The 25,339-nt window shown below is 46.6% G+C and overlaps 1 protein-coding gene across 3 annotated transcripts in view; it reads left to right on the forward strand.

Annotated features, from left to right (window-relative positions):
- Positions 1-25,339, forward strand: part of SH3PXD2A (SH3 and PX domains 2A) — a 394,601-nt gene that overhangs the window by 100,105 nt on the left and 269,157 nt on the right. For all 3 annotated transcript variants that reach the window (XM_054036174.1, XM_054036176.1, XM_054036175.1), the window contains exon 3: positions 20,749-20,824. In XM_054036174.1, the coding sequence (XP_053892149.1) occupies positions 20,749-20,824 (76 nt within the window). The remainder of the gene's footprint in view (positions 1-20,748; positions 20,825-25,339) is intronic.

Genomic DNA, 25,339 nt, shown 5'->3' on the forward strand with positions numbered 1-25,339 from the left:
TCAGCATAATGGCTGCTGTAACTTTGAGCAGCCTCCTGGCCAGTGGTTCTCAACCTATTTACCATTGTGGGCCGCATATGTGGCTCTCTAAGTGTTATGTGGGCCACATCCACACACTCTACATACTCCCTGTATGGCCCTGTAGATGTCACATGGGCGGCAGCTGTGTGCTGATTGGGCCACAAGTGGCCCGCGGGCCACAGGTTGAGAGCCACTGCTCCAGGCTCTTTGAATTACTCTAAGGGAAGGAAAGCTGTATTGCACTCTGCAGCTGCCCAGAATCAGGAAGGCCCCGATTCTCCTGGGATGTGCCTTTACGTGCTACATCTCCTGGAGACCTAGCACAGGATCTGACCCCTGGATTTTAGTGTAACTTCAGCACAGTTTGGGAACTCTGCTAAATCCCATCTCTGGCTATATCGTCACTGGAAAAAAGGAGTGTGTGTTTTACTGCAGGATAACTAATGCGCATTAGCTATTCCACAGTAAAATCAGAGTGGAGACAAGGCATTTTAGTTTTACCGCAAGGTAAACCAGGCCAGAACAACCACCGGTGGGGCAGCATAGCTGACCCCGCCTACCTACCTTGCAGTAAACAGTACAGGTGCCTTGTTTCCCTATAGGATCTTACAGTGAAATAACTAGTGTGTTCGTTATCTTGCTGTAAAAAGACATCTTTGTGTCAGTAAAAACAAAGCCTATGCTGGAAAACTGAGCCATGTTTAACCATAGTGAGGATCTAATGTTTTATAACTAGGTCCCCCCAACACATACGACCTCCGTAACATCTCTGGGTGGGACAAAGGGAGCCAAGGTCTCCACCAGAAGCCTGACAGTCATGGTCACACAGGGGTCCAGGGCTTCGGAAGCGCCCTCTGATAACGGAGTCTGCAGCCAGAGCTTTTTCCACCCCTCTCATGTCTAATCTGGTTTTCCTCTTTGAGTCAGGTCCCTGGGAAGATGCAGCACTCCAGAAAGACATTCCAAGGGTTTTCAGTCATCCCACAGGTTTAGACACTGCTGAGCTTGTGATCTGAACACCTGCTATTTCATTTAAGTAGCAACAAATAGGAGAGCGGGGCGTGGAGAGGAGAAACACCCCAGTGAAGTATTTGCTATGATATGCTATATTTGATTTTGGGTTCAGAATGAAGGCCATGGTGAACACCTTCCAGAGGGCTCCTCAGATTTGGCTGTCTTGGTTCTGAGAATGATTTCTGGGGGAATGGGGTTAGATTGTGGAAATTAGCCACACCGAACAATTGCATTTAATTAATACTCCAGGGCTCCCCCTGCTTCATGTCTCTTGATGCTAGGAGCTGTGTAGTTTCCATGTCAGAGTGAAGTACATCTTACAAAAGACAGTTTATTTTCTTACTTTATTTTTGTTTTAAATAATTGACCTCAAACAAGCCAGGAGACGGCGTGAATTAAGGGTAGGAGTCTGTCTTTCTTTGGTAATAGTTATTATATTATTTTATTTATATTACATTAGGGCCTCCAGGCTCCAGTGACGATTGGGGCCAGGCATTGTACAAACTCATAGGAAGAGCCAGTCCTGCCCTGAAGAACTTAGTGTAAATGAATCACTTTGTTTTTTGAAAGGCGACTTCCGTCTGAACACATGCAGATGAATTCAGCCTAGCAACCCCCTTCTGAGTTAGGGAAGCAGTATTATTGTCCTCCGCATTTTACTGATGATGCAGGGGGAGGGACAGAGATGTGAAGGGACTACCCAATAATCAGCATTGGTAGATCTGGGAGAAGAACTCAGGATTCGTGACTCCCAGTCCTTTGCTGTAGCTGCTAGACAATACCCTCTCTCCCCCTTTGTGTAAATAGTACGGAGCGCTGCCAACAGGAACAGATCAGGCAGGTTTGGATCAATTCTAGGCGTCAGTGCGGTGAAATCCAGGAAATCACAAGGCTCTTCTTCTCAAGACCAGGAATGCTCACATCTGAGGCAAACCAAATAGTTCAACCCTAAGACTAGTGGCTTGTTGGTATAGTGTACGTTGCTCTTGTTTTCTTAGGGTGATTAAATCTCTCTGGGGCCATCGGAGAAGAATATATCATCCTTCCTTCCTGTATCTCTTGTGGTTAAAGCAGAGGACTGGGACTCACGAACCAAACCCAGCTCTCCCCACTGCTAGAGCCTTCCTGTCTGACCTTGGGCAAGTCACTTAATCTCTCAGTGCCTCCGTTCCTCATCTGTACAATGGGGACAGTAGCATTGCCCTCACAGGGGTGTGGTGAGGATAAATACATTAATGATTGTGAGATGTGCAGATGCTATGGGGATGAGTATCTTACCTTACCACGGATGGATCTTATAAACTGATTCCTTTCGTGTGGATCAGAGCTGGAAGCAATAATTGTAGGGACAGGTTCAGATCTAGGGAATTAAAATCAGAACCCTCCCTCCTCCTCCTCCACTGAAATTTGGAAGAGCTATAAATAAACATTTTCAGCCCATCTCTCGTTGAAAGCATCGGTTTTTAAATCGTGTTCTCAGACTCAAGACCAAACTCCTCTGTGCACAGAATGGCAGTCTAGCTAAAAGAGAAATCGCCCGGCAGTTTGCTTAATTAGCCCGATAGATAGGGATGGGCCATGGTTTGTTTTTTATTTTCAAGCCTATGGGTTGGGTTTTTGTTTTGTTTTTTAAACCATGGTGATAATGAGTTAATCCCCGGCTAGTCTAGATTTCCCAGAGGTGCTCTCACTCTCTGGGATAGAAAGCAAAGCAGTGCCCCTTCTCTCCACCATCTGGCTGTTGCTGCCTGTGTTGGAAGTAGGAGCATCTTCCCACCCCAAATCCTTTTGCATATTGATACTAATCTACCAGGCTCAAAGTAAGGGTGAGATTTCAAAGACTCCCACCCCACGTCATATCTACATCATGTCACTCAGGCTCTACAGAAAACCGATATTTGGAAGCAGACTTAATCACATCACTGCACCTGTTGAAAATTTAGGATTTTTTAAAAACAATCCTCCCCGAACTCTCAACAGGTTTTCCTCCTCTCTTCCTGAACATACAAGGTTATAGTGCATGTGATGATGTGGGGAAGAAACACCTCAGGCCAGCCAGAGATCTAGGGTTTGAGTCACCTGCATCTGGCTGAGCATTTTTATACTATATATGTGTGTGTACGTAATATATTTAGTTACTTGAGCCAAGTTTGCCCCCAAAGAAGAACCTAATTAAGCAAGATAATTTTGCAGCTGGATTGTTGGCATCATCCAGTGCATCCTTGGTAAAACACCCACACAGTGTTACGTTTTCCTAGTGGCCTGTGCTGTTCTTGTGGAAGACAGCTGACATTTTAGTCCTGATTTATCCCTGATTTATCCGCACTCTCACCACTTTGTACCTCCTCTATTTGATTCAACTAGTCACAAAGGACAAAGGTTCAACCATCAGGTAGCAAGTGAGATCTCTCTAGGAACATCATTGAGTGAAACTGGCTGGAAGAAAACCAGAGAAGACATGGGACCAGATCCTCAGTTGATGTAAAGGGCTGGTGCAGCTGCATGGATTTAATTGGCGCCATGCCCTTTTACACCAGATGAGGTTATGGCTCATGGTGATTTATCCCTGTGTATGCAGTTCGTCCCACCCAAATCTTAGTGAAAGGTTGGAAAACTCACAGTGATGACAATATTTCTTGACTTAAGACTTGGCGACTTAAAAGCCAGCTGGCTAAAAACCTATAACGTCTTTATCATAGACCGCCATCAATGCTGTTAATATTCAGCCAATACACCAGGACTGTAATTGATACCATACACCATCTGGTCCACTAGCAATGTGTCCCGGGAGGAAAGGCCCTCTTCTGAATGAAAGCTCTGGAGGAGTGGAGGAGCATGTATAGTTTAACACAGACGCCCTGTAAACAGTTGCTATGACCACCCTGCTCCTGACAGCACATATAAAATGGCTGTTGTCCAAACTCACCCACTTTCCAAGGGTTGCCTTCATTCGCAAATAAAGTAACAAAGCTCCAAGGCAGGACTGTACCTAGAAGACTTATGTTTTTCTCCTTGTCTCCTTTCTAAGGGGCGCTGGTTGACGTTTTCCCAGCAGGACATGTTGTCCCTCCCTTCAGCACTTTCTTGCTTCGGAGAGACACTCAGCTATTAATGCTCCTGTGTAGATCTAATGAGACCGTCCTGGTTTGTCTGCCAGGCTGAGTCAGCAGAATAGCTTTGTACTTCCCTACAGAGTCCTACATCCTGACTGCCAATTTGTGGAGCCCAGATTTCAAACCCGAGCACCTTGTTTAACAGACCTCAGAACTCAATATTGCACATAAATACCCGTTCTGTAGGACTGAGGCAGTGATTTGAGCAAACCAATTTGGGATTTGGACATCCTGCTAAGGAAGCCTATGTTTGATAATCATGCCAATAATAAGATATAATTTTCCTTTTATGTTAGCTGCATACTTTGGGTATACTCAAACACAAGTAGTCACAGTGAATGCACTTGATCAGCAACAGAAAACTGGACTGGTTTCCAATATGATTTTTTTCTTATTATTACCACTGAACATCAACCCTCAGAATAGATGAGACTGCGGTTAGAAATGTGCGTAGGTGCTAGTAGACCATGGTGATGGGTGACAAAAATGAACCTAGAAAAGTGACAATTGCTGAGTGAGCATGTATTCATTGTTACGTTCCAATTTGCAAGTGCTCTCACTGCAGATAAAACTTAGTGTGGGACCTTGAAATTCAGTCTGCTGTCAACTTCCTTCCCCACCTGGCAGCCCCAATGACTCTGGCTGCCCATCTGTCAGTGCTGTAAAAGTTAAAAAAACCTCAGGAGTTCTCCCAAGCCTATTAAGCCAGGTGATGTCAGTTCTGCACAGAACAAAACGCATACAAGCCAGCAACACACCTAAAACTGGGGGGATAAAGACTTGCAGCTGGAATTAAAATCTTTTTAAAAATGATCACCCTGCTGGCTGCTTTATAAAATTCCCATAAGGCCCAGAGCAGAATATCGGTTACATGTGCAGCTGCATCTCTCCATTCGAGTGATAAGATTCTTTGTCTGAACTCCTCTCTGAATTACCCCAAAGCCAGGAGTTGTATATGTTTGGAACAAGGCCCTCAGGCAAAACATTTTACGATTTTTTTAAGCGGGCGCGGGGAAGGTAACTCTCTGGAGTACATAGTTAAAATGCACAGTTATATTTTCTTTGGCAGGCATGTTTTTTTCAGAGTCACACTTAGTTGGGCAGTCTAACCCCCCACAGCTATGATCAGCATCCTAGGAAGCTGACAGATACCATTTCAGTTGGAGTTGCCAAAGTAAAATGTGCCATTGTGTTTTTAAGCTGTTGTTTTCTGTTTTCAATGTCAGTTTAAAGTTAGCTGTGGTTTCAGTGGGGGCATATATCAAGGGTACGTCTACACTGGAAACTTCAAAGCGCTGCCGCGGGAACTCTCCCACGGCAGCGCTTTGAAGTGCGAGTGTGGTCATGCGCGAGTGCTGGGAGAGAGTTCTCCCAGCACTCCTGGTAATCCACCTTCATGAGGGGAATAGCTCTGAGTTCCGAGAGCATGGCTCCCAGCGCTTGGAGCCTGTCTACACTAGCGCTTTAAAGCGCTCAGACTTGCTGCGCTCAGGGGCGTGATTTTTCACCCCCCAGAGCCAGCAAGTTAGAGCACTATAAAATGTAAGTGTAGCCACGTCCCAAGTCAAGCTAACAGGCTGTTGGGGATTTGTTAATTGTGAAAATGTTCACCCATAAACGTTCACCCATTCAGAGCCGGATGCTAATCCTATTGATAGCAGTGTGAATCAGGAGTAGGGCCTTATCCCCACATGAACTTGCAGCCGTTTAACTAAATGTGTGTTTTTAACGGATTTAGTTCAACCACTGCTAACCCCTGTGTGATCACTCTTAAACCTTGTTAAGAATAGGTTATATTGATGTAGCTTAGTAGGGTAAGGAATTGATTTTGGCAATGGGGATATAAACCAGGTTTAAATCGAGTGTTTTAGCATGTTCACACTAGAGTTTTGCACTGGTTTAAAAAAAATCAGTTTCTGCTAACCTGGTTTAATTTTGTGTGTAGTCCAGGCCTAACTCCATTGAAATCAGCAGAGTTACACCATTATCAAATGGGTGGGAGGTAAGCACCAGGCCCTCGCTATATATTTTGGGTTTGATTCTCCACCACATGAAACCAGTTTTACTCTGGGGTGACCTCATTGGCCTTGGAGGAGTCATTCCATCATAACACTTCAGCGCAGTTTAGTGCATCTCCTTTGTGAGATGCTCTCTTAAATAGGTACTTTTTTTTAAACAGCTCACCTGAACATTCTGACGTTAGGAAAAGACCTGGAAAAAACAAACCCGAAAATCAGGCTAAATTGAATGTTTGGAGTGTAATTTATGATAACGGCAAATATGTTACTAAACACCTCCATTCCATTTGTAAGACACACCTTTTGGCCCCTGACTTCCAGCTGCAAGCTGTCTTTTCAGTGCTCCCACAGATTTTCCAAGGACCCAGTCCAAAGCTTGTTGGAGGCAGTGAACTCCTATTGACCTCAATGGGCTTCCTTTGCATCACGCCCCATAGGGAGGCATATGGCCTGGGATGGAAATCAAAGCATCTTCTCTGTAAAATGAGCCTCTGCTCGGTTAGGGTTTTGGAACTTCTTGTCTCTCTTTCAATTGTAAGTTCTTTGAGGCAGGGACTGTCTTGTTTTCTGTGTTTGTACAGCCTCCCGCCCAATAGGGCCTCGTTTCCAATTGAGGGCTTTGGGTGCTCCCCTAACAAATTATTTATTAACAGTAACAATAATAATAATCCTGAGGCTCAGGGGTGCTATACTCATGTTTTAATAGGTTGGTTAAAAAGTTAGGAATTTTAAAAATATGTAGGGTCAAATTTTCTAAAGTACCTAGGCACCTAACCCCTACCAACTTTCAATGAGATTTAGGCTCCTAAGTGCTGAAGCCACTTCATGAGGTCTTTGAGCCCCAATCCTGCTTCCATTGAAGTCTAGAGGAGTTTTATTGTTTACTTTCAGTGGAGCAGCATCCGTCCCTTAGTGCTTATTTTCAGGGTCAATGGTTACTGTTCAAAAGAGTTGCAAACCATTTCCCAATAGATATTAGATTAGATTAATCAAATCCTACAGCCTTTGATGAAGTTGGCCATCTTGAACTGGGGGTTGTTAGTCTCTTTTCATTATAGAAGACTCAGAACTCCAGAGCAGAGAGGAAGGAGATGGCTGTTGGACCAGCATAAGGAAGCTTGCTGTAATGCCTTTCTCCATACTCCCATTTGTATGCTGCATTTTCCATGCTGTACTTTTGTACCTTGTAGTGCCATCTGAAGCTTCCTAGTGAAGGCAGGTAGCTGAAGAACCCCAAGAAACTAACAACTGCTGTTTCCATGCTGTCCCTACCTGAGGGGTTAAAAAGATGACATCAGTTTCCACTGCTATTAATCCAACCCCTTTCAATTCACTTGAATTTGCTTACAAATTATACACAAGGCATAATGGGAAGGTGACCAGTCTTGAGCAAAAGCTTATCCTTGGACGATCTGGGCCAAATTTTGCTGTCACGGTAGTGTAAATGCAAAGTAACTGGATTGAAATCTATGGAGTTGGTCTGGATTTACAAGGGTGTACATGAGAGCAAAGTTTGTGCTTTAAGTCAAAATATGCAGTGTCGTAAATGGAGGTGTAAGTTACACATTAGGTGCAAATTGGTCACAGGATAGTAACTCTGTGTAACTCTGTTCCAGTATGACATTCATTGGATGAACAAGCAGGCACGATTCCATAAGGGCAAAACCAGTTGACTTCAGCGGCGTTACCCCGATTTACAGCAGTGTAAGCGAGAAAAAGATCCGAGCCCAGTGATTGTAACTTGAAGTGATTTGATGTAGCGAATGTCCAGATTCAACCCTGCCACAAACTGATGCGACTTCCCCTGAAGTCAATGGGAGTTGTGCCTGTTCATCAGTTTGGCACCCCTGGAGACTAGGGAATGGTACGAATGTAGCATAGTGTGTGTGTAATGAACTCCTTTATCTCACACACTCCCAGTACTTGCTTTTTCTCCTACACCTCGTACTCCTTCTGCCTTCTTGATGTGGGTTCTCTTCAATTTTCTCATGCACTGAATGCCAAATTGATGGAAGTTATAGGTAAGGCTACGATTTTGGCACGGGTATTATCATTAAAAGTCACTGACAGGACGTGGGCAATAAACAGTAAATCACGGATTTATTGAAACCAGAGCCCTGGCGCCGTGGGACTCAAGCTGAATTATTGGAATTTTCAGGAAGTCATGGAGGTCTCGTAAAATCACGGAATCCGTGACCTCCACGACTGACTTGTAGCCTTAGTTATCATCTTTTGCTAGTTGTGCCCATTTTAACACTCGCCTATTTATTAATGTGTTATTTACGGCATGGTTTGCATGGTTTATGTCACAGCTTCATTTGTGCTGGTGACTTCCCCATTTACTCCAACCTCCTTTTGGCCCCGTGTAGAAGACCCTAGGCATGTCTCTTTCTACCTTAAGACTTATACTCTAGAAATAGTGACAGGAATCCAGTTCATCTTTAAAAGAGACTGGGAAGGGATGGTCCAGTGGTTAGGATTCTAGCCTGGGACTTGGGATAGCTGAGTTCATTCCTGGCTCCACCACAGATGTCCTGCCTGATCTTGGGCAAATCACTTGGTCTCTCAGTACCTCACCTGTAAAACAGGGATAGCAGCACTTCCCTATGTGACAAGGGTGAAGATAAATTCATCAAAGATTGTGAGGCGCTCAAATGTTATAATATTGAGGGCCAAATGAGGACCTTTGATGGAAAAAGCATGAAATAGTTTTTGCCCAAACTGTAATTATTGTGACTGTTTAGGTCACACAGGGCTCTCTGTGTGCCGGGGATGCTAAGCGACGTTCATGGGACACTCACTAGCTGCTTGGTGAAAGTACAGTGCTTCTGTCCTGCGAAGTCACTGACAGATGGACCAAATGCATCCTTCATATTTAACCAGCATCTCCAAATGTCTTACAAGCTGGTTGAGCCACAAGTACTGCAGTTGCTTCCTAGAACTTAAGAAAAATTAGCATTTCTATATGGATTATGGGGGGGGGCCCAACCATTTCACTTTGATGCTGTGTCGCTTGTAAGAGTTCCAAGATTTTTGTGGAAAAATTTCAGACCTAAAAACCCCTTTGGCGATTACCCCATCCTTTACGTGGCTGTGCTTTTTATTTTACATGGATTTCCCTGCTTTTGTTTGACTGTTTCTCGTGAATCACACTATATTTAATTCAGAACATATCCTAATACTGAAATCTTTGGTCATGTCAGCTGGAAACCCTGAAGGTTTTTGCTTAAAAGATTTTTTTTTTTTAAAGGGAAACCAGTTGCTGCTGCTTCTCAGGGATTCTTGCTGAGCTTACGCCCTTGGATAATATTAGCCTTTATGCGTTAACAAGAGTGTCATATATAAGACACGGGAGGTAATTGTCTTTCTCTGCTTGTCGCTGGCGTGGCTTCCCCTGGAGTACTGTGTCCAATTCTGGGCACCACATTTTAGAATGATGGGAATGAATTGGAGAGAGTCCAGAGGAGAGCAGAAAATGATCTAAGGTTTAGAAAACCTCACCTATGAGAAAAGGTTAAAAAAAAAACTGGGTATGTTTCTTCTTGAGAAAAGAAGACTGAGGGGGGACCTGATAACAGTCTTCAAATATGTAAAGGGCTGTTACAAAGAGGATGGTGATCAATCGTTCTCCATGTCCACTGATGGTAGGACAAGAAGTAATGGGCGTGATCTGCAACAAGGGAGATTTAGAAAGTTTTTCCTAATAACACCTCTACCTCGATATAACGCTGTCCTCGGGAGCCAAAAAATCTTACCGTGTTATAGGAACCATTTTTATGTTTTTGTCTTTGACTGAAATATTTCGAGAGCCGCATCACACGCAAAGCTACTCGTAGAGTTAGAATTGATCAACTAATAATAGTTGAACATATTAAAGTTATTACTACTCACCAATAGAATCTAGGTGCTTCAGCGAGGACTGTACCAGACTGCCCACAGCCTGGGTATGTGGCCACGGTGTTAAACCATGCTGGGTCCATGCTGCTGCATCTTCACTGATATCTTTAGCCAGGGTAGCAGAGCTGCAATCACACTTCTGATTGCAATGTAAGCACCCCCTGCGTTTGTACAGTACCTAGCACAATGGGGCCCTGATCTGAGTTGGGGCCTACTGATGTTACTGACATACAAATAAGTTTGGACCCATCTCTCCTGCAAATACTTGCATTCAGATTTGGGTTTGTTAAAATGCATTTGCTACAGGGCCTGCAGTGACGTGACAGTCCCTCAAGTGAGGCACTGAATAAGGCCAGTATCCTGGCAGGGAGTCACAGTAATGCGAGATCACTGTACAATATGTGTGTGCTCCCTGGGGGCTGAGTGGTCTCTGCCCTTCTGAATCACGGGGTGCCAGGAGCATTGCGTACCCGAAACGACACAGTAACTACACCCGTGCTGCAGTGGATTGTGTGCTTATGAGAACCTCAGCCTGGCTTTGTATCAGACTCCGAATCCCCTGCATGCAAACCTCCCACCTCTCTGCAGGATGCCAGTCTTCCTTGATTACAAAGCAGGGGATTGGGGTGCAGGAGGCGGTGCGGGGTCTGGGAGGCAGTTTGGGTCCAGGAAGGGGTTCTGACCTGGGGCAGGAGGTTGGGGTGCAGGAGGGGGTGCAAGGTGCAGGCTCTGGCCAGGAGGCGCTTACCACAGGCAGTTCCCGGCCAGTGGCGCAGCAGACTGCCTGCCTACCCTGGTCCCACGCTGCTTCTGGAAGCGGCTGGCTGCTGGTATGTCTGTGCGCACCCTTGGTGGGGGTGGGTAAGGTGGCTCTATGCGGTGCCCCCAGCACCGTCCTCACAGCTCCCATCGGCCGGGAACAGCAGAGGCGTGCAGAGATGTGCCAGCAGCCACTTTGCACCCCCTCAAAAAACGGCTGCCCACAAGGGGGCAGCCAAAGAGCCGCATGCGGCTCCGGAGCCACAGGTAGCGACCTCTGCCCTAGTGTGATGACAACTTCATTGGTCTCCACAGAAGGGGATGGGACCTTCCCTCTAGTAGGACTTGTTATGGCAGAAGCACTGAAAGGGTTGCCATCATGCCTGTCCCATACATGGGTATAAGCTGGGGAAGTAGTCCAGAGCCCTCTTCTCTTCAGCTTGTGGACCTGTGCTGGCCTGCGTATAACTGAGTCCTGAAGTCCCTTGTTTTCTTGATGCCTTCAGTAGAGTCAGAGGTGAAATGTTATTGCCTCATCTGAATGCACAAAACCAGTTTGCATCTCGTGGAGAGGAAAATACAGTATACAATAAATTGGGGCGTGCCCGAAATCTGCTCCTTTCAATCTAGTGGCCACGGTTTTAATTTCTTAAACTGGTTATTTTTCATGCCTAATCTTAAAAAGCACCGCATTCTGCAACGTGAGAGTGCCTCTGCATTGCTTTACGACAGGCTCGAATTGTGTCTGCGTTTCTTTTCACCGGTGGCTGTTTTATAATTTGCTGAAAAGGAACTGATTTGTGTGAAAGAGTCACTTAGTGTTGGTAGGCATTAAAACTAGGTGGTACCATAGCCTGCTGGGTAGCCTTTACGCTATCTGAACTGTAAGTAAAGCTGCATCCATTCCAGGTGTAATGAAACCAGCAAGAAGGCAGGTGCTATAATAATTGGTCACATGGGTGTCTTAATTTACTGGCCATAAGCTGCATGGAAAAGGTCATTCTTTTTGGGGGGAGGATCAGTGCTGCTCAGTTAGAACAAAAGAACTAATTGCCAAACAGGATATTGGAGAGAAAATCGGCAGCGTCAGAACTACTGAATGTGGGGTAACCGTCCCAGCCGATTCGCTTCAAAGACTTAAATTTGGCCCTGAATTTCCCAAACCCAAGACCAATAGAAATTTTAATGATTTTTATTAACAGGCTATTTTTAATTTAAAAAATTCCCTTTTAGTGGGTTAAATTCTGCATTAATTTAGAATTTGCATCTTCTGCGATCCCATTAGGGTGACCAGATGTCCCGATTTTATAGGGACAGTCCCGATTTTGGCTCCTATCACCCCCCACCCCCATCCCAATTTTTCACATTTGCTGTCTGGTCACTCTAAATCCCATGATGGGTTATAGTTCAGTGCAGAATTAGGCTCAGTGTTTGCAACCCCACACATTGCAGCATTGAACAAATGTAATACACTAGCTTAGGGCTTGATCTGTGCTACCACCAGCTACATGGCTATTTTTAGTGGGCCGCTCAAGCAGAACTAGTGCGTGTCTGTCTACCTGAACTGGGAAGCATGCTTCTGTAGTCAGAGAGCTCCGAGGCTTTAATCTGCAGTCACACTGGCTTGTTAGCTGTACACACAATGAGCCAGCTCCAGTATCGCCAACCACAAACATTCAAAAATTGAGTTAGGCCCCCTGAAATCCAGAGATTTGGCTAAAGAGCATGAGAATTTAAAAAAAATCATAAACGGGTTATTTTTATTAGCCTCCTGGTTTATGAACCTTTGGGGTGCCCCTGGGTCATGTTTTCCAGCTTTTCTCTGCAACCAGGAGGGCTAGAAACTTTTTCTTTTTTAAAAAAGAAAACTCAGATTCTCACACCGTCACTTGCCTCCGGGATCTGGGGCTTTAAGGAAAAACACCCCATAGCGGGAAAACATGTGCAACTCTTATCCGCTGTACCAGCCATGCAAACCGGTTGTCTTCATTCTGATTGCACAAGTGTAGCAAGGACTAAAATGTATCCACATGCATCTATTGGTCCAGATTATGAACCCCTGACTGGCTAGTAATTACTCACATGAGTAATGCCATTGATTTTAATGGGATTATTTGTATGAGTATCTGCTTGCCATTGTGAGGCACAGGTTCATAATCTGGACCGCGCTGTTTGTAGGCTTTCCATCTAAATACCTTTTAGCACAGCTGCAATGCTGAGATAGCTCAGTGTAAACCACACTGCTGATGAGCAGTGCTTGTATAGGAAGTCCATCTGGGCACTCAAAATAACTCGGAGAGGTGAAGCCTGGAGTGGGTGGTTTTGGTGGTGAATTATTTGTGGCCCTACATCTGTTATATCAAAAGGCAGAAGTTGCGTGTGTTTGTTCAGCATGATTCCATATGCTCATTTCCCACTTTCCACATACACTCCCTGTTTCCAAACGGATCCCCCACCCAGATGTCATGCTCACAGACTTCTCTTTGCACGTCTCATGGGTCATAGCTGGAGGTGCAGCAATGGGATCACAATCCGTGCTCTAGGTACAGACCCATTCATTGCTAATGCTAATAAAATGATGTGACTATGAGCAACTCCAGCCTAGGACACCTCCCTGATTGATTCCTGATTGTTTTCCAAAAAATGCAGCTCAAACTCACCTGTTCCATGCTGCCTACAACTGGTTCCAGACCTAATGCCAACCTTTTGTCTCTTCCAGTCTCCACTCCCCTCTTTCTCTCATCCTGTGTCCTTGTGACATTGCCTTTGCTCCCACTAATGTACTTTCTGACACAGTGTGACATGTTGCAAAATAAATTGCATTAATGAGAACAAGAGGACATTTGTGAAGCTCACCCATTTTGAAGGAAAATAGCAATGTGTATTGTTCAAGTGAGACTTCAGGGGAAGTATTATCTGCCATGTTTAAATGTGTAAGAATAATAATTTCCTATAGTATGAGAACACTTGCCATGTGTCTAGTAATTCTCATCTTCAAAACTCTGCAGACATTTAATTAAGCCAAACCCCCCCCCCCCCGCCCCCAAAAAAAGCTAGAGAATCAAGCACTACTATCCCCATTCTACAGATGGGGGACTTGAGAAAGAGAGGGATTTCTCTGTTTATGGCCACTAATCAGTTCAGGGGCAGCGTGCTCTGACTGGAACTAGAAGTTCCTGGCTTGCAGCCCTGAGCTCAGGGCTGCATTAGAATCTATCCTTTGTCTCTTTGTATAGTTCCATATTTGGTTTCATTTTTGTTAGAGGTGGGCCGAGCTGCCAAGTTCTTCTTCGAGTGATGGTACCTATTGTATTCCACTGAGGGTTTACACACACGTGCCTTGTGTCAGGAGCCAGAGAATTTGAAAGTAGTAGTGTCCGTTGGTTTGTGCGCGTGCCCTTGCTTTGCCTCGTGGTTTCATCCGACGCAATAAAGCAGGGGTGGGCAAACTACGACCTGCAGGCCGCTTTCGGCCCACAAGCTGTTTTAAGCTGGCCCGTGGGCCGCACCACACGGCTCGTCCCTGCTCCGGCTGGGGCGCAGGGTCGGGGGCTACACCACGTGGCTCGGCCCCGCTCTGGCCGGGACACTGGGTATGGGGCCACACCACGCTTAAGGTAAGCGTCACTTGGAGCCTGCACCCCTGAGCCTCTCCCTGTGCCCCAACCCCCTGCCCCAGCCCTTATCCCCCTCCCGCTCTCCAAACCCCTTATCCCAGCCCGGAGCACCCCAAACCTCTCATCCCCAGCCCCACACCAGAGCCTGCACCCCTAGCCAGAACCTAAACCCCTTCCCGCACCCCTGCCCCAGCCCTGATCCCCCTCCCAGCCTCCAAACCCCTCAGTCCCAGCCCAGAGCACCCTTCTACACCCCAAACTCCTCATTCCCAGCTTCATCCCAGAGCCTGCACCCCCTCCTGCATCCCAACCCCAATTTTGTGAGCATTCATGGCCCGCCATTCAATTTTATTCCCCAATGTGGCCCTCGGGCCAAAAAGTTTGCCCACCTCTGCAATAAAGGATGGGGCGGACTGAGCACGTCTCCAGTCCCTTCTCATCACCACATGGTCCAAGTCATAGCTATTCGTATCCTCTCGTCTCTGAGGCACTGTCGGGGGGGGGGGGGGGGGAAGGTTTAGAATTATAAATGTTTTTCTTGTCTTTTACTGTATTTTTTACATAGTTTAGCTTTACTAGTAGTTTTTAGAAGAATTAAGACTTTGGGGGAGTCTGTTTTCTGACTCCTCCCCCCCCAAATACCCACACACAGTATTGGACTATACAGATCAGCAACGAGCACCAACGCTGCCTGTTCTGCTTGGGAGAAGCCCACGTTTCATCCGGGACAGATCTGACAGATGCTGTGGAGAGCCCCATGGAATGGGATACCAGTGGCTGCCCTGCTGGGGAAGAGGACAGTGATGCCAAGAAGTTTGTGGTCGCTTAGGGTATCCATAGCGGTGGTAGGGAATGGGTGGTCCTGTCCTTGTGCTCCATCGGATTCGGAATCCTCCGATGAGAAACACTCAGTTCCTGGGTACAATGGTGATACCGGGGAACTGGTGGAACCGTATGACCATAGGGAGATGAGTTGAAACGTGATTCACCTGAGGTAAGTCCTGGGTTGGAGATGGTACCTCGTTAGGCACAGATGGTAGAGGAAAGGTGTGGAGATCTTAGTTCCCCTAGAGCGAAGAGTTCATGTGACTCTGGTGCTGTCGCATAGCCAGAACCGGAGCAGAGGCTTAAGGGAAGCCGACATTAAGGGCATGCGTGGCTCAGTACCCAGTCTGCCGGTCTGCGTGGTTTCTGCTTCTATCTGTGCATCTTGGAACGCTCTGTCTTCCTGTGGCTGGAATTCGTGGAGAGGGCAACATCCTTCTTCAATTTGGAGGTAGACTTACTGCCATGCTGAAGTCCATGCTTCCTTATTTCCCGACTAGGCCCCAGCATAGGGTTGGTAGTGGCTGTATTGGCGGAGCCAGACGTGATCTCTGAAGCCAGAGGAACACTCCTGGCTGTCTCAGGCCAGTGTACAGGGGGTGGTGGTTTTCCCTGGCCCGGATCCGACTGGGGCCTCATGAAAACCTCCAGGAGGCGCTTCTTAAGTTGGAGAGCCCAGCCTTCTCATGTCTTGTGTGGGAAGGTGTGATGGGGTATACCTGTCCCACACTGGGCTGGAAGGGGTTAATCCCATACTATGGACTGAGCAAGTCCCTGGATTTCATAGTGGCGTTCATCAACACAGTCTCAGCATGGGAATACCTACCAAGAGGTTCCAGACTCTGCAGGGACTCATCACCTGAGTAGCCTACAGTCCTCCTCTTCTGGTCAGGACTTGCCTATCCCTGCTTCGCCACATGGCGGCCTGCACGTACCTCACTGCCTTCGCCTGTCTCTGCCTTCACTCTTTACAAATATGGCTCCAGAGAGTCAATTCACCCATGCGACATACCATGGACCTTCTGCTGACAATACCCCCCGCAGTGCTCTCGTTCCTCCAGTGGTGGAGGGACCTGAGGCAGGTCTGTGCCAGGATGCCTTTCCTCCCGTCCTCCCTTGACAGAACGATCATCACGGACATATCACTTGCCAGATGGGGTGCCCATGTGGGCAAGCTCATGACGCAAGACACTTGGACTCCTTGAGAATCCAGAATGCACATCAACATTCTAGAGTTTCAGACGGTATGGAGAGTGTCGAGCATTTCTCCCATCTATTCTCTCCCATCATGTTCTCATCGTGTCCAACAACATCACCACCGTTTATTACATCAACAGACAAGGGGTCACAAGGTCGACTGCGCTCTGTGTGGAAGCAGTCCATCTATAGGACTGGTGCATTGGATAGTATTTGGATGGGCATCTTCTCTAGAATGGGAATGTTCGTCGGCAGTACAAGACATCCTTTCGAGCAGCAGGAAAGAGTCCACGAGGTATTCCTATTGGGCCAAGTGGAAACACTTCACCTCCTGGGCACAGTAGAAGGGATTTGCCCCTGGGGAAGTGGACATTCCCCTTTTTTTGGACTACCTCCTGTCCTTAAAGACAAGACACCCCCTCTCCCCCCATGGAAGGGCACTCCATATTTACACATCAATTAACTACTAGGTTTTGGAAAGGTCTTCTCAGGACTTTCCCACTCACAACCTATTGCCCCCCAATGGGATGTCAATCTCGTTCTCTCAGCATTAACAAAAGTGCACTTTGAGCCACTGGCTTCATGCTCTCTGTTCCTCCTTTCCATGAAGGTCACCTTCCTAATGGCTATTACTTTTCTGCAAGAAGAGTAGGTTAATTGTGGGCCATTATGGCAGACCTCCCCTTCACCACGTTCCAGAAGGACAAAGTCTCCCTGCACCTGCACCCCAAGTTTCTACCAAAGGTTGTATCCTACTTTCATTTCAACCAACCCATATGCTGCTTTCTTTCCGAAGCCGCACGCCTCAGCGTAAGAGTGGCGCCTTTCACTCCCTTGATGTCTGCAGGGCCTTGCAGAGGAGGAGACCAATCAGGAAGTCCCCTAGATTGTTTATCATATAACCGAGAGGGTTAAGGAGCAGGCAATCTCCACACAAAGGATCTCCTAGTGGATTTCGGGGTGCATTACACTCTGCTATCGCTTGTCAGGACTGCCTCCACTCCTTGGAGTGAGACCCCATTCCACAGGAGCACAAGCATCCACTGCGGCCATACTTCACAATGTACCGCTTCCAGGCATATGTAGGGCAGCCAAGTGGAGTTCGGTGCATACCTTTGCTTCACGTTACGCCTTGGTGGAGGATTTTGCACTGGAGGCTTTCTTTCTTCATTCAACCATTCCATACTCTTCCTGGCACCCTCCTCTGAATTAGGTACTGCTTGTTAATAACCCTCAGCGGAATACAATAGGGACCATCACTAGAAGAAGAAGAGGTTACTTACGTGTAACTGGAGGTTCTTTGAGATGTGTGTGGTCCTGCCCTCCTTCCTCTCTGCTGCAGATCTGTTTGATTTGCAGTGGAGAAGGAACTGAAGGCGTGGTCAGTCCGCCCCACCCTTTATTGTCTCAGACAAAACCATGGGGCGAAGCAAGAGCACATGCATGGACCAATGGACACTACTATTTTCAAATTCTCCAGCTCTGGACACATGGTGCACATGTGTAAACCCTCAGTGGAATACAGATAGGGACCACACATCTCGAAGAACCTCCAGTTACATGTGAGTAACCTTCTTTTTTTAATGTCCTGAGTGAGTTTCCTGCAGTGCAGGGATCATAAACGCTCTCTTAGCTTCTGCCATTGCATTGTTGGTTTCCCACCATCTCATTAATATTTAGCAGCACAGAAGCCTTACCATGTGTACTTCCGCATGCATGAATGAGAGCAATGGGTTGACCATTAGTTACTTCCCTTTTCCCCTCAAGTGGTAGGGGTATGTTTGCAACACACACCAAGTTGCTGCATCTGTGGAAGCGCCCCCACAAGCACAGAGCCTCCAGCAGCCGTCTTGTGCGTAAATCCATCCCTGTCCAGTCACATCTTTGTTAGAAAGAGCTCTCCTGGCAGAAGCAAGAGCTTGGGAGGAAAATGTTGATTAGGAAAGTTTAGCCAGACTCTCCAGCTGTAGTTTATTGTATCTATTTTGCTGATATCCGCCCTTTAGATAAATAGTGCTAAATTATACACTTTGTGACCTTCTTGATGTGGTTAAAAAGGCCGGCATTAGCCAAGCTAATTTAACTCCAAGAATAACCCTGGGAGTTTGTCTCAGCTCCAGCTTGAGTCAGTCACTCTGGAGTAAAATAAGAATCATCTTCCTGGTTAAAAGTGTAGTGACAGCAAAACTGTAAGTTATACAGTGGCTTTTCCCGCTGCCCCCTCTCCCCCTTCTACTCACGTCCGACCCCAGGCACCCTGACTTCTACCTAGGAGAAAACAAAATTTCCAACAACAAAAAATCCTTCTCCGTCGGTAGAAAAGCAAGTTATCTAACAATCCCTAAAGCCACAAACTATTTATTCACAAGGTTGGCTCACTGTTGGGGAAATGTAGGATCTTTTATTTTTTTCTCCTGCACAGATGTTCCTTCTACGCTTTGGCTGTGCCACGTGCTTAGAATGCTGAAGATGTTCTGTGCGGTAGAAGAAGAGAGGGAATCTGTGTAAAAAAAGCTTCTTCTTTTTTTTGGCTGGGTTTGCAAAGCTTTTGGGATTTTTTTTTTTTAAAGGAAATCTGTTCAGGTAGCAAATGTTACTGGCTCCCATACCCTGGCTGGTTGGACATGTATCCTTTTTATATTAAGTGCTAATTAGATCCCCTGCGTCTAGCTGTCACTGCCATTGTAAATATTTGTGTTGATCTGTATGATAGTAGATTCAGTTCAGGTGAAATTAGAGGGTCATACAAGATTTGCAAGGTATTTCCCCTAGCCCAAGCTTTTAGGGGGGTTGTGTCGAATGAGGGACCCAATGGGGGTTTCTTTGTGAGCCCCAAATCTGGGAGAAGATTAAAAAGTCTGTATAGCTTAGTGTATGTATTCTGACGTCATCACAGACTGAGTTAAAGTTGAGGACACACCAGATGGTTGGTAGGCATGGGACTTTCGGCATAGTTAATGCAACCTTCCTCCTTTGTCAGATCTCGTATAGTCCTGGACTGGGTCTAGGTTAATCCATGTGGCAGACCGTTCCTGGGGGGTCTCCATGGAACAGTGAAGTGCCGCAAGAACTGTTGCTTGGTGCTCTCCCCTCAGAGTCAGTCATGAACCCGATCCCCATCATTAAAATGGACGTCTATTATCTGGAGAGCACAGGTCCCAGCATTTATTGCTTTATCTTGATCTGAGTGGAAAGCCATTGGAAATCTCCAGTGCTGCAACATGTAGTCTCTGCAGCCCATGCTTTTATAGTGAAGGGGTGGCTTGATTGCAGTCTGCTCCATATGATGCAGATTTAATGCCTTCAAGTGCTTTGGCTCAGGGACTGTGTTTGTACAACACAGAGTCCCATGGAGCCCTCGGTTGGTCCTCAGGCACTACTATAATAAGCATGATTAATAATAATAACATGGATGAGTTGGGGATCTGCTGGGTTAATGTCTTAGTTTGCTGTAAATGTTCTCTATGAAATTAATCTCTGTTCAGAGAGAAAGTACTCTGAAAGTACAGGTGTCCACAGGCCATGTGCTCAGGGGTGAACGTCACCCTATGTGCATTTGCATCATATTTCCTTGTATACATTCTGTGCTTGTCCCCCTTTGTAGTATTCTTTTTGCATGTGTTTGCGAGCAGGGCATTGATGATTCTCCGCATTCACCTTCCCTACAGTTGTTTCTCTCCTGCTATCTCACTTGGGGGTGTTGTCACAGGGATTACAGTGAAGTGGAAAACATTTCCAGAAGGGCTGGAAACTCCTCTGCCCAAGTGTATCTGTCCCTGGGAAAGCAGGAGTGCTCTGTCTAAGGGAACAAACCCCGTGGGAATAGTTCTGCCAACAAGAAGACAGATTCAGTGTTTTATTAAAATAATCTCTGGTCTTATTTCTGAGGAGCAGTTCTAGCCAGGTGGGTGGTCTGTCCTAGAGGGCAGGTGGAGCCTTTATCCTCACCAATCGGAGCAGAACGGGGATTGGAGACAAGGCATTTGTTTTGTAATGAAGGATGACTACCTAATTTTAGAACTGCAGAAAGGCCAGATTCAGATATTTGCCTCGGCCCTGTCCCAGTGCGTACAAAGGAACCTACCCTCCGTTTATTGGAGTGACTGTACCTTATGATACAGTCTCACTTGGACACTGTCACTCATTCCGGCTGTTTCTCTGATTTATCAATCCTCTGTAAAACCACAGACGTTCCGAGAGATAATCCCTGCAGTTAGAGGAGACTGGGAGGAGGGAGGACAGAGTGTCCCTATGTACCATCTAAATGTATTTCTGTTTCTGTTGCAGATGCAGCTTCTGGATAAATTCCCCATTGAAGGAGGCCAGAAAGACCCCAAGCAGAGGATCATCCCCTTTCTACCAGGTAATGCCTTGATGATGGACTTGAACAGGGCAATGTAAGGAGTCAGCAACACATTCCACGACTACTAAGTCCAGGCTAGGACGTAGGCACACAGCTTATGGTGACACTAACGAATCACAGGCTGCGTTAGCCACGCTGGGACTCGGAGTGAACCACAGCGTCTGTTTGTGTCCAGCAGCCTCAATAAAGAAAGCTCTTTATATTCATTACAGATGGCCTCTCTCCTATCACAAGCTGCTACGGGGACGGGGATGTGTTGACTATCTGTAAATACTAGATAAGGGAATATTTTATGGAGGGAAGAGAGAATGATCATAACAAGATTGTAATGAATTAAGAAAAAAATAATGTTAGACATTACGAAGCATTTTCTAATAGTAGGGCCCAATGGACAATGTCACTGAAGTCCTATATTTAGAGAAGTTCTGAGCAGACTAGATCTGAAAGTCCTGCTGTGCACTGGCCGACTCTGATCATCAAAGGTAATAAAGGTTTTGCACCTGGATCTTAGCTGACAATTCTGATGATGATGCAGACGCCAGGATAGGATCCACCTCCGTTTCCCATAGTGGAATAGGCAGTGACAGCAGGTGAAGAAAGAAGAAAAAGCTTATATGTGTTGGTAAAGCAAACAGATGCTATCCTGAATAGGCACAGGGAGCTGAGTTGTTAGGTAAGAAGGTGCCATTTTTACACAGTACCTTTTCTGGCCCTTACGGAATCAAATACAAGCAGTCTAAATCCCACGTTCTTTCATTCTGAAGGACTAGTCAGGGGCTACGGTGGTGTGAATGTGGGGAACACCGATTGTATGCAATGCAAGAGAGAGCCTGAACCAAGGAGAACCATAGCGTGAGAATGGCTTACAGCACTAGGATCAAGGTGAATCCAATGTGGAAAAGCGTATACAGCAGGGGTCGGCAACCTTTCAGAAGTGGTGTGCCGAGTCTTCATTTATTCACTCTCATTTAAGGTTTCGTGTGCCAGTCATACATTTTAACGCTTTTAGAAGGTCTCTTTCTATAAGTCTATAATATAGAACTAAACTATTGTTGTATATAAAGTAAATAAGGTTTTTAAAATGTTTAAGAAGCTTCATTTAAAATTAAAATGCAGAGCCCCCAGACCAGTGGCCAGGACCCGGGGAGTGTGAGTGCCACTGAAAATCAGCTCGCGTGCTGCCTTTGGCGCGTGTACCATAGGTTGCCTACCCCTGGTATACAACATGTATGGGCAAAACCAAATGCAACTGCATGTTCATATTTCTACAGGGTAGGCCCAGTTCAGCCTACAGACATACCCAAGCAGCTCCCACTGAAGCCAAAGGGAGCTGTGCATCCACAACAGAGGGCAAACTGGGCCTCGTGTGTACAAAGAAGCTTATTTGAAAACAGGGTAAAAGTGACATTTCCTGCTGCTCTCAGGAAAGCTTAGACGAGACAGAGACACGAAATGATAGCGCCTCCCTCTACCTCTCTGCTTTTGTTTCAGCTCATAGTCCCCCTTTGCTCCATTAACAGAGTCCACCTCCTGACTCCCTGCATGTCCTTCTCCTGACCTTGCCTGCTGCTCACCTGCTCTCCCGACCTTCACACTTCCCCATATCGCTGGACTCTCCCCCCACCCCCATCCATTGGTGCCAGGTATCCACCCTCCCTTCATTCAAATCCCCGCTTCCACGAGGCTCACAAATGCAAACCCATCATGCCAGGAAACATTGCCTCCATGGGATGGCCACCGTCATCTAGGTCTCCTGATGCAGCTCCTGGTGTCCATTTGGGCCCAGGTTCCGAACTCTTGACTCACGCTGGGCAGCACTGAACACCCCATGTAGCTCCATTGACTTCTGCGGGACTTAGGGTGACCCGTCGTCCCTAGTTGTTCAGGACAGTCCCAAACTGTACATTTCAAGTCCCGGGGCTGGGCTGAATGACTGGGACAGCATTTCTCCCTGATTCCCTGCGGCACTGCTCCACACCTGCCTGAGGCTCAGGGGCGGCGCCAGCCTCTTCCCAGTGGTGGTGGAGGCTGAGGTGGGTTTTAGTGCCGCCCCACACCATAAGGCCCTGCCCCCTGCTCCTCCTCTTCCCCCTGAGGCCCTACCCCTGGCCAGGCCAGAAACCAGAGCTGGGCATTAGTAAAAGCTGCCCGGGAAGCCCAAGGGGGCAAGGACATGGGCCAAGGGATGCTCTTGTGCACTCTGGACCCCCGCCCAGGGCAGGTGGAGGGTCTGGGACTCCCCATAGTGGCCCAGGCTCCCTGGGCAGCTCCGGCCTGGCCAGGGGCGGGGCCTCGGGAGCAAGAGGAGGAGCAGGGGGCGGGACTCCTGCAGGTGTTCCATTTTTGCATTTTGAAAAGGTGGTCACCCTAGAGGGACTCTTTGTGAAGTTAAGAACTATTCAGCCTGAGTAGGGAGAACAGAATCTAGCCCATAGTTTCTCTGGGCCAACGGACCTTATCTTTCTTTGTCTCACACAGTTCTGAGTGCACCTGTGCTCCTTACCAAAGAATAAATAATTATGGTTTCCACTCCCCGCTAAGAGATCAAGGAAATAGACAAAAGGTTACGTGCGTGAGAATTTCTGAGATACTGGCCAGTAAATATCCCTTTTTCCCTAACACACTATCACTTCTACAGCTCAGTGAAAGAGTAAGAAGCGTGACAGATAGCCTCTCATTAGAGTAATTTCACATACTTTCATACAACCACTTCCAGCCGAGGTCACAGGGGAATGATCAGGATGGCACCTGGAAGACAAGGTCCAGGACACAGTTTGCTGTTGAAGTGCACGTTCCAGACCAGCTTTCTATTGTTTGACTAGATGGCTTTGGTTGGTTGGAAGTCTGGCTGGCTGCATTGAATTTCACAAAAGTGGAGGGGGCTAAGCCCATTAAAAGGTTAACTCTGCCTTTAGCTATAAAAATGGGATCCCATGTCTTCCCTGAGGGGCGATAAAGTGAAGTTCAATCAGAGTCGTAGTGGGAGGGTAAGGCCTATCTAGGAACACATTGCAGGCACTGATGCAATTTGAGGCAGAGCAGCTGCTGCAGTTGTTCAGGGAGAAGAGCTGAGTGGTTTGCAGGGAAGCGGGGCCTTGAAATAGTACAGTGCAAATGCATATGCCGAGAGCGCCGGAGTCACAGCCTGACAGCACCCTCCACAGACCTTCTGAAAAGCTGCAGTGTGTTCAAGGCAGCACCGGCTTTCCTCACGCAACAGATCTCTTTCCTACAGACCTTTTGCAGCCAGATGGAGGCAGTGTTGTTTTCTGGTTACAGCACAGCACTGCGGAGTCAGGGATCTGGGTTCTATCCCCCGCTGTGCCACTGACTTGCTGGGAATGTCACATTATCTCTCCATTCCCCCAGTGGTAAAACATGGTTAATCATGCTTACCCTTCCCTCCTACTCTAACATGTTGTGGGATCTGCAGATGAAAAATGCTCTATATGGGAGAATTATTAATGTTCATGCTTCAAGCTGACACAGATGCTAACATCTGTCTCTGCAGGTAAGTTATTCATCCTGTAATTCAACAGGCATTGACCAATTTATTGTGCTTTGCCCTCAAAGAAGTCTAGATCGAAGGCAAAGAAGTCGCCAATTCCCAAAATTTGCCTCCATTCCTTAGTGGTGGTGGTGAGATATTGACGGGTGACCCTTACAGAGGAGTAGAGACCAACCTATCCATCATACGACAGCATTAACCCTTCCATCCTCCAAGGATTCTAGGGTAGGATATTGTTGTATTTCCCTAAGGGCGAAAAAAAATAAGATCAGGAAAACAAACTCATTCTGACTTGGTGTCCCACATGGAGATGCTGCCAGACTCGAAGATGCTTCTGCCGTAGTTTGTTAAACAAGGAGCTGCTATGTCCGTTCTACTTTCAATGTCAGGTCGCCCCCTCCTCCTTTTTTAGCTGCTGCTGATCCGGTCTTTGATTTACCAGTGCCGAAGCTTTGTAAGGGAACAAGCTGCTCTGAAGAGTGACTCCACTAAATGTCAAACAACATCAAACTATGTTAAATAAACTAGCTGCTGTAATTAGAATACACATGGTATTTCTACAGCCAAAGCGGCTGGTTATTGAAACAAATACCTGGCTATAAGCTGTCCTAATTAAAAAGCAGGCACGAAAGAGGCTTGTATTTAAAACCTGCTTTTACAAGGGCATCACGATCCCCTTGTTTATTATGGGCCTGATCGTGCGTGGTGCAGAGTGCTTCTTTCTGCATGGTGTTGAGTGCCCTAAGCTCCGGTTTGTAGTTTGAAGGTCCTTGGCATATCTCCAAATCAGGCCCTATAAGAAAGAATGGAGCATATGACAGCACAAATACTCCTGGATGTAAATACCCGAAACCACAAGTAATGTGGTTGTGCCTTCCCCCAATAACTATATGATTTCAGGTGCAAAGAATAAAGGGACCCCCTTTTCTAGGTCACTTTCCAATGGAAAAAGGCTCGTAAGAGACTGACTCACTGGGTCACACTTAGCCATTTTATTACTAGTGACA

The sequence above is a fragment of the Malaclemys terrapin genome, chromosome 7 (assembly GCF_027887155.1).
Source record: "Malaclemys terrapin pileata isolate rMalTer1 chromosome 7, rMalTer1.hap1, whole genome shotgun sequence".
Classification (NCBI taxonomy): domain Eukaryota; kingdom Metazoa; phylum Chordata; order Testudines; family Emydidae; genus Malaclemys; species Malaclemys terrapin.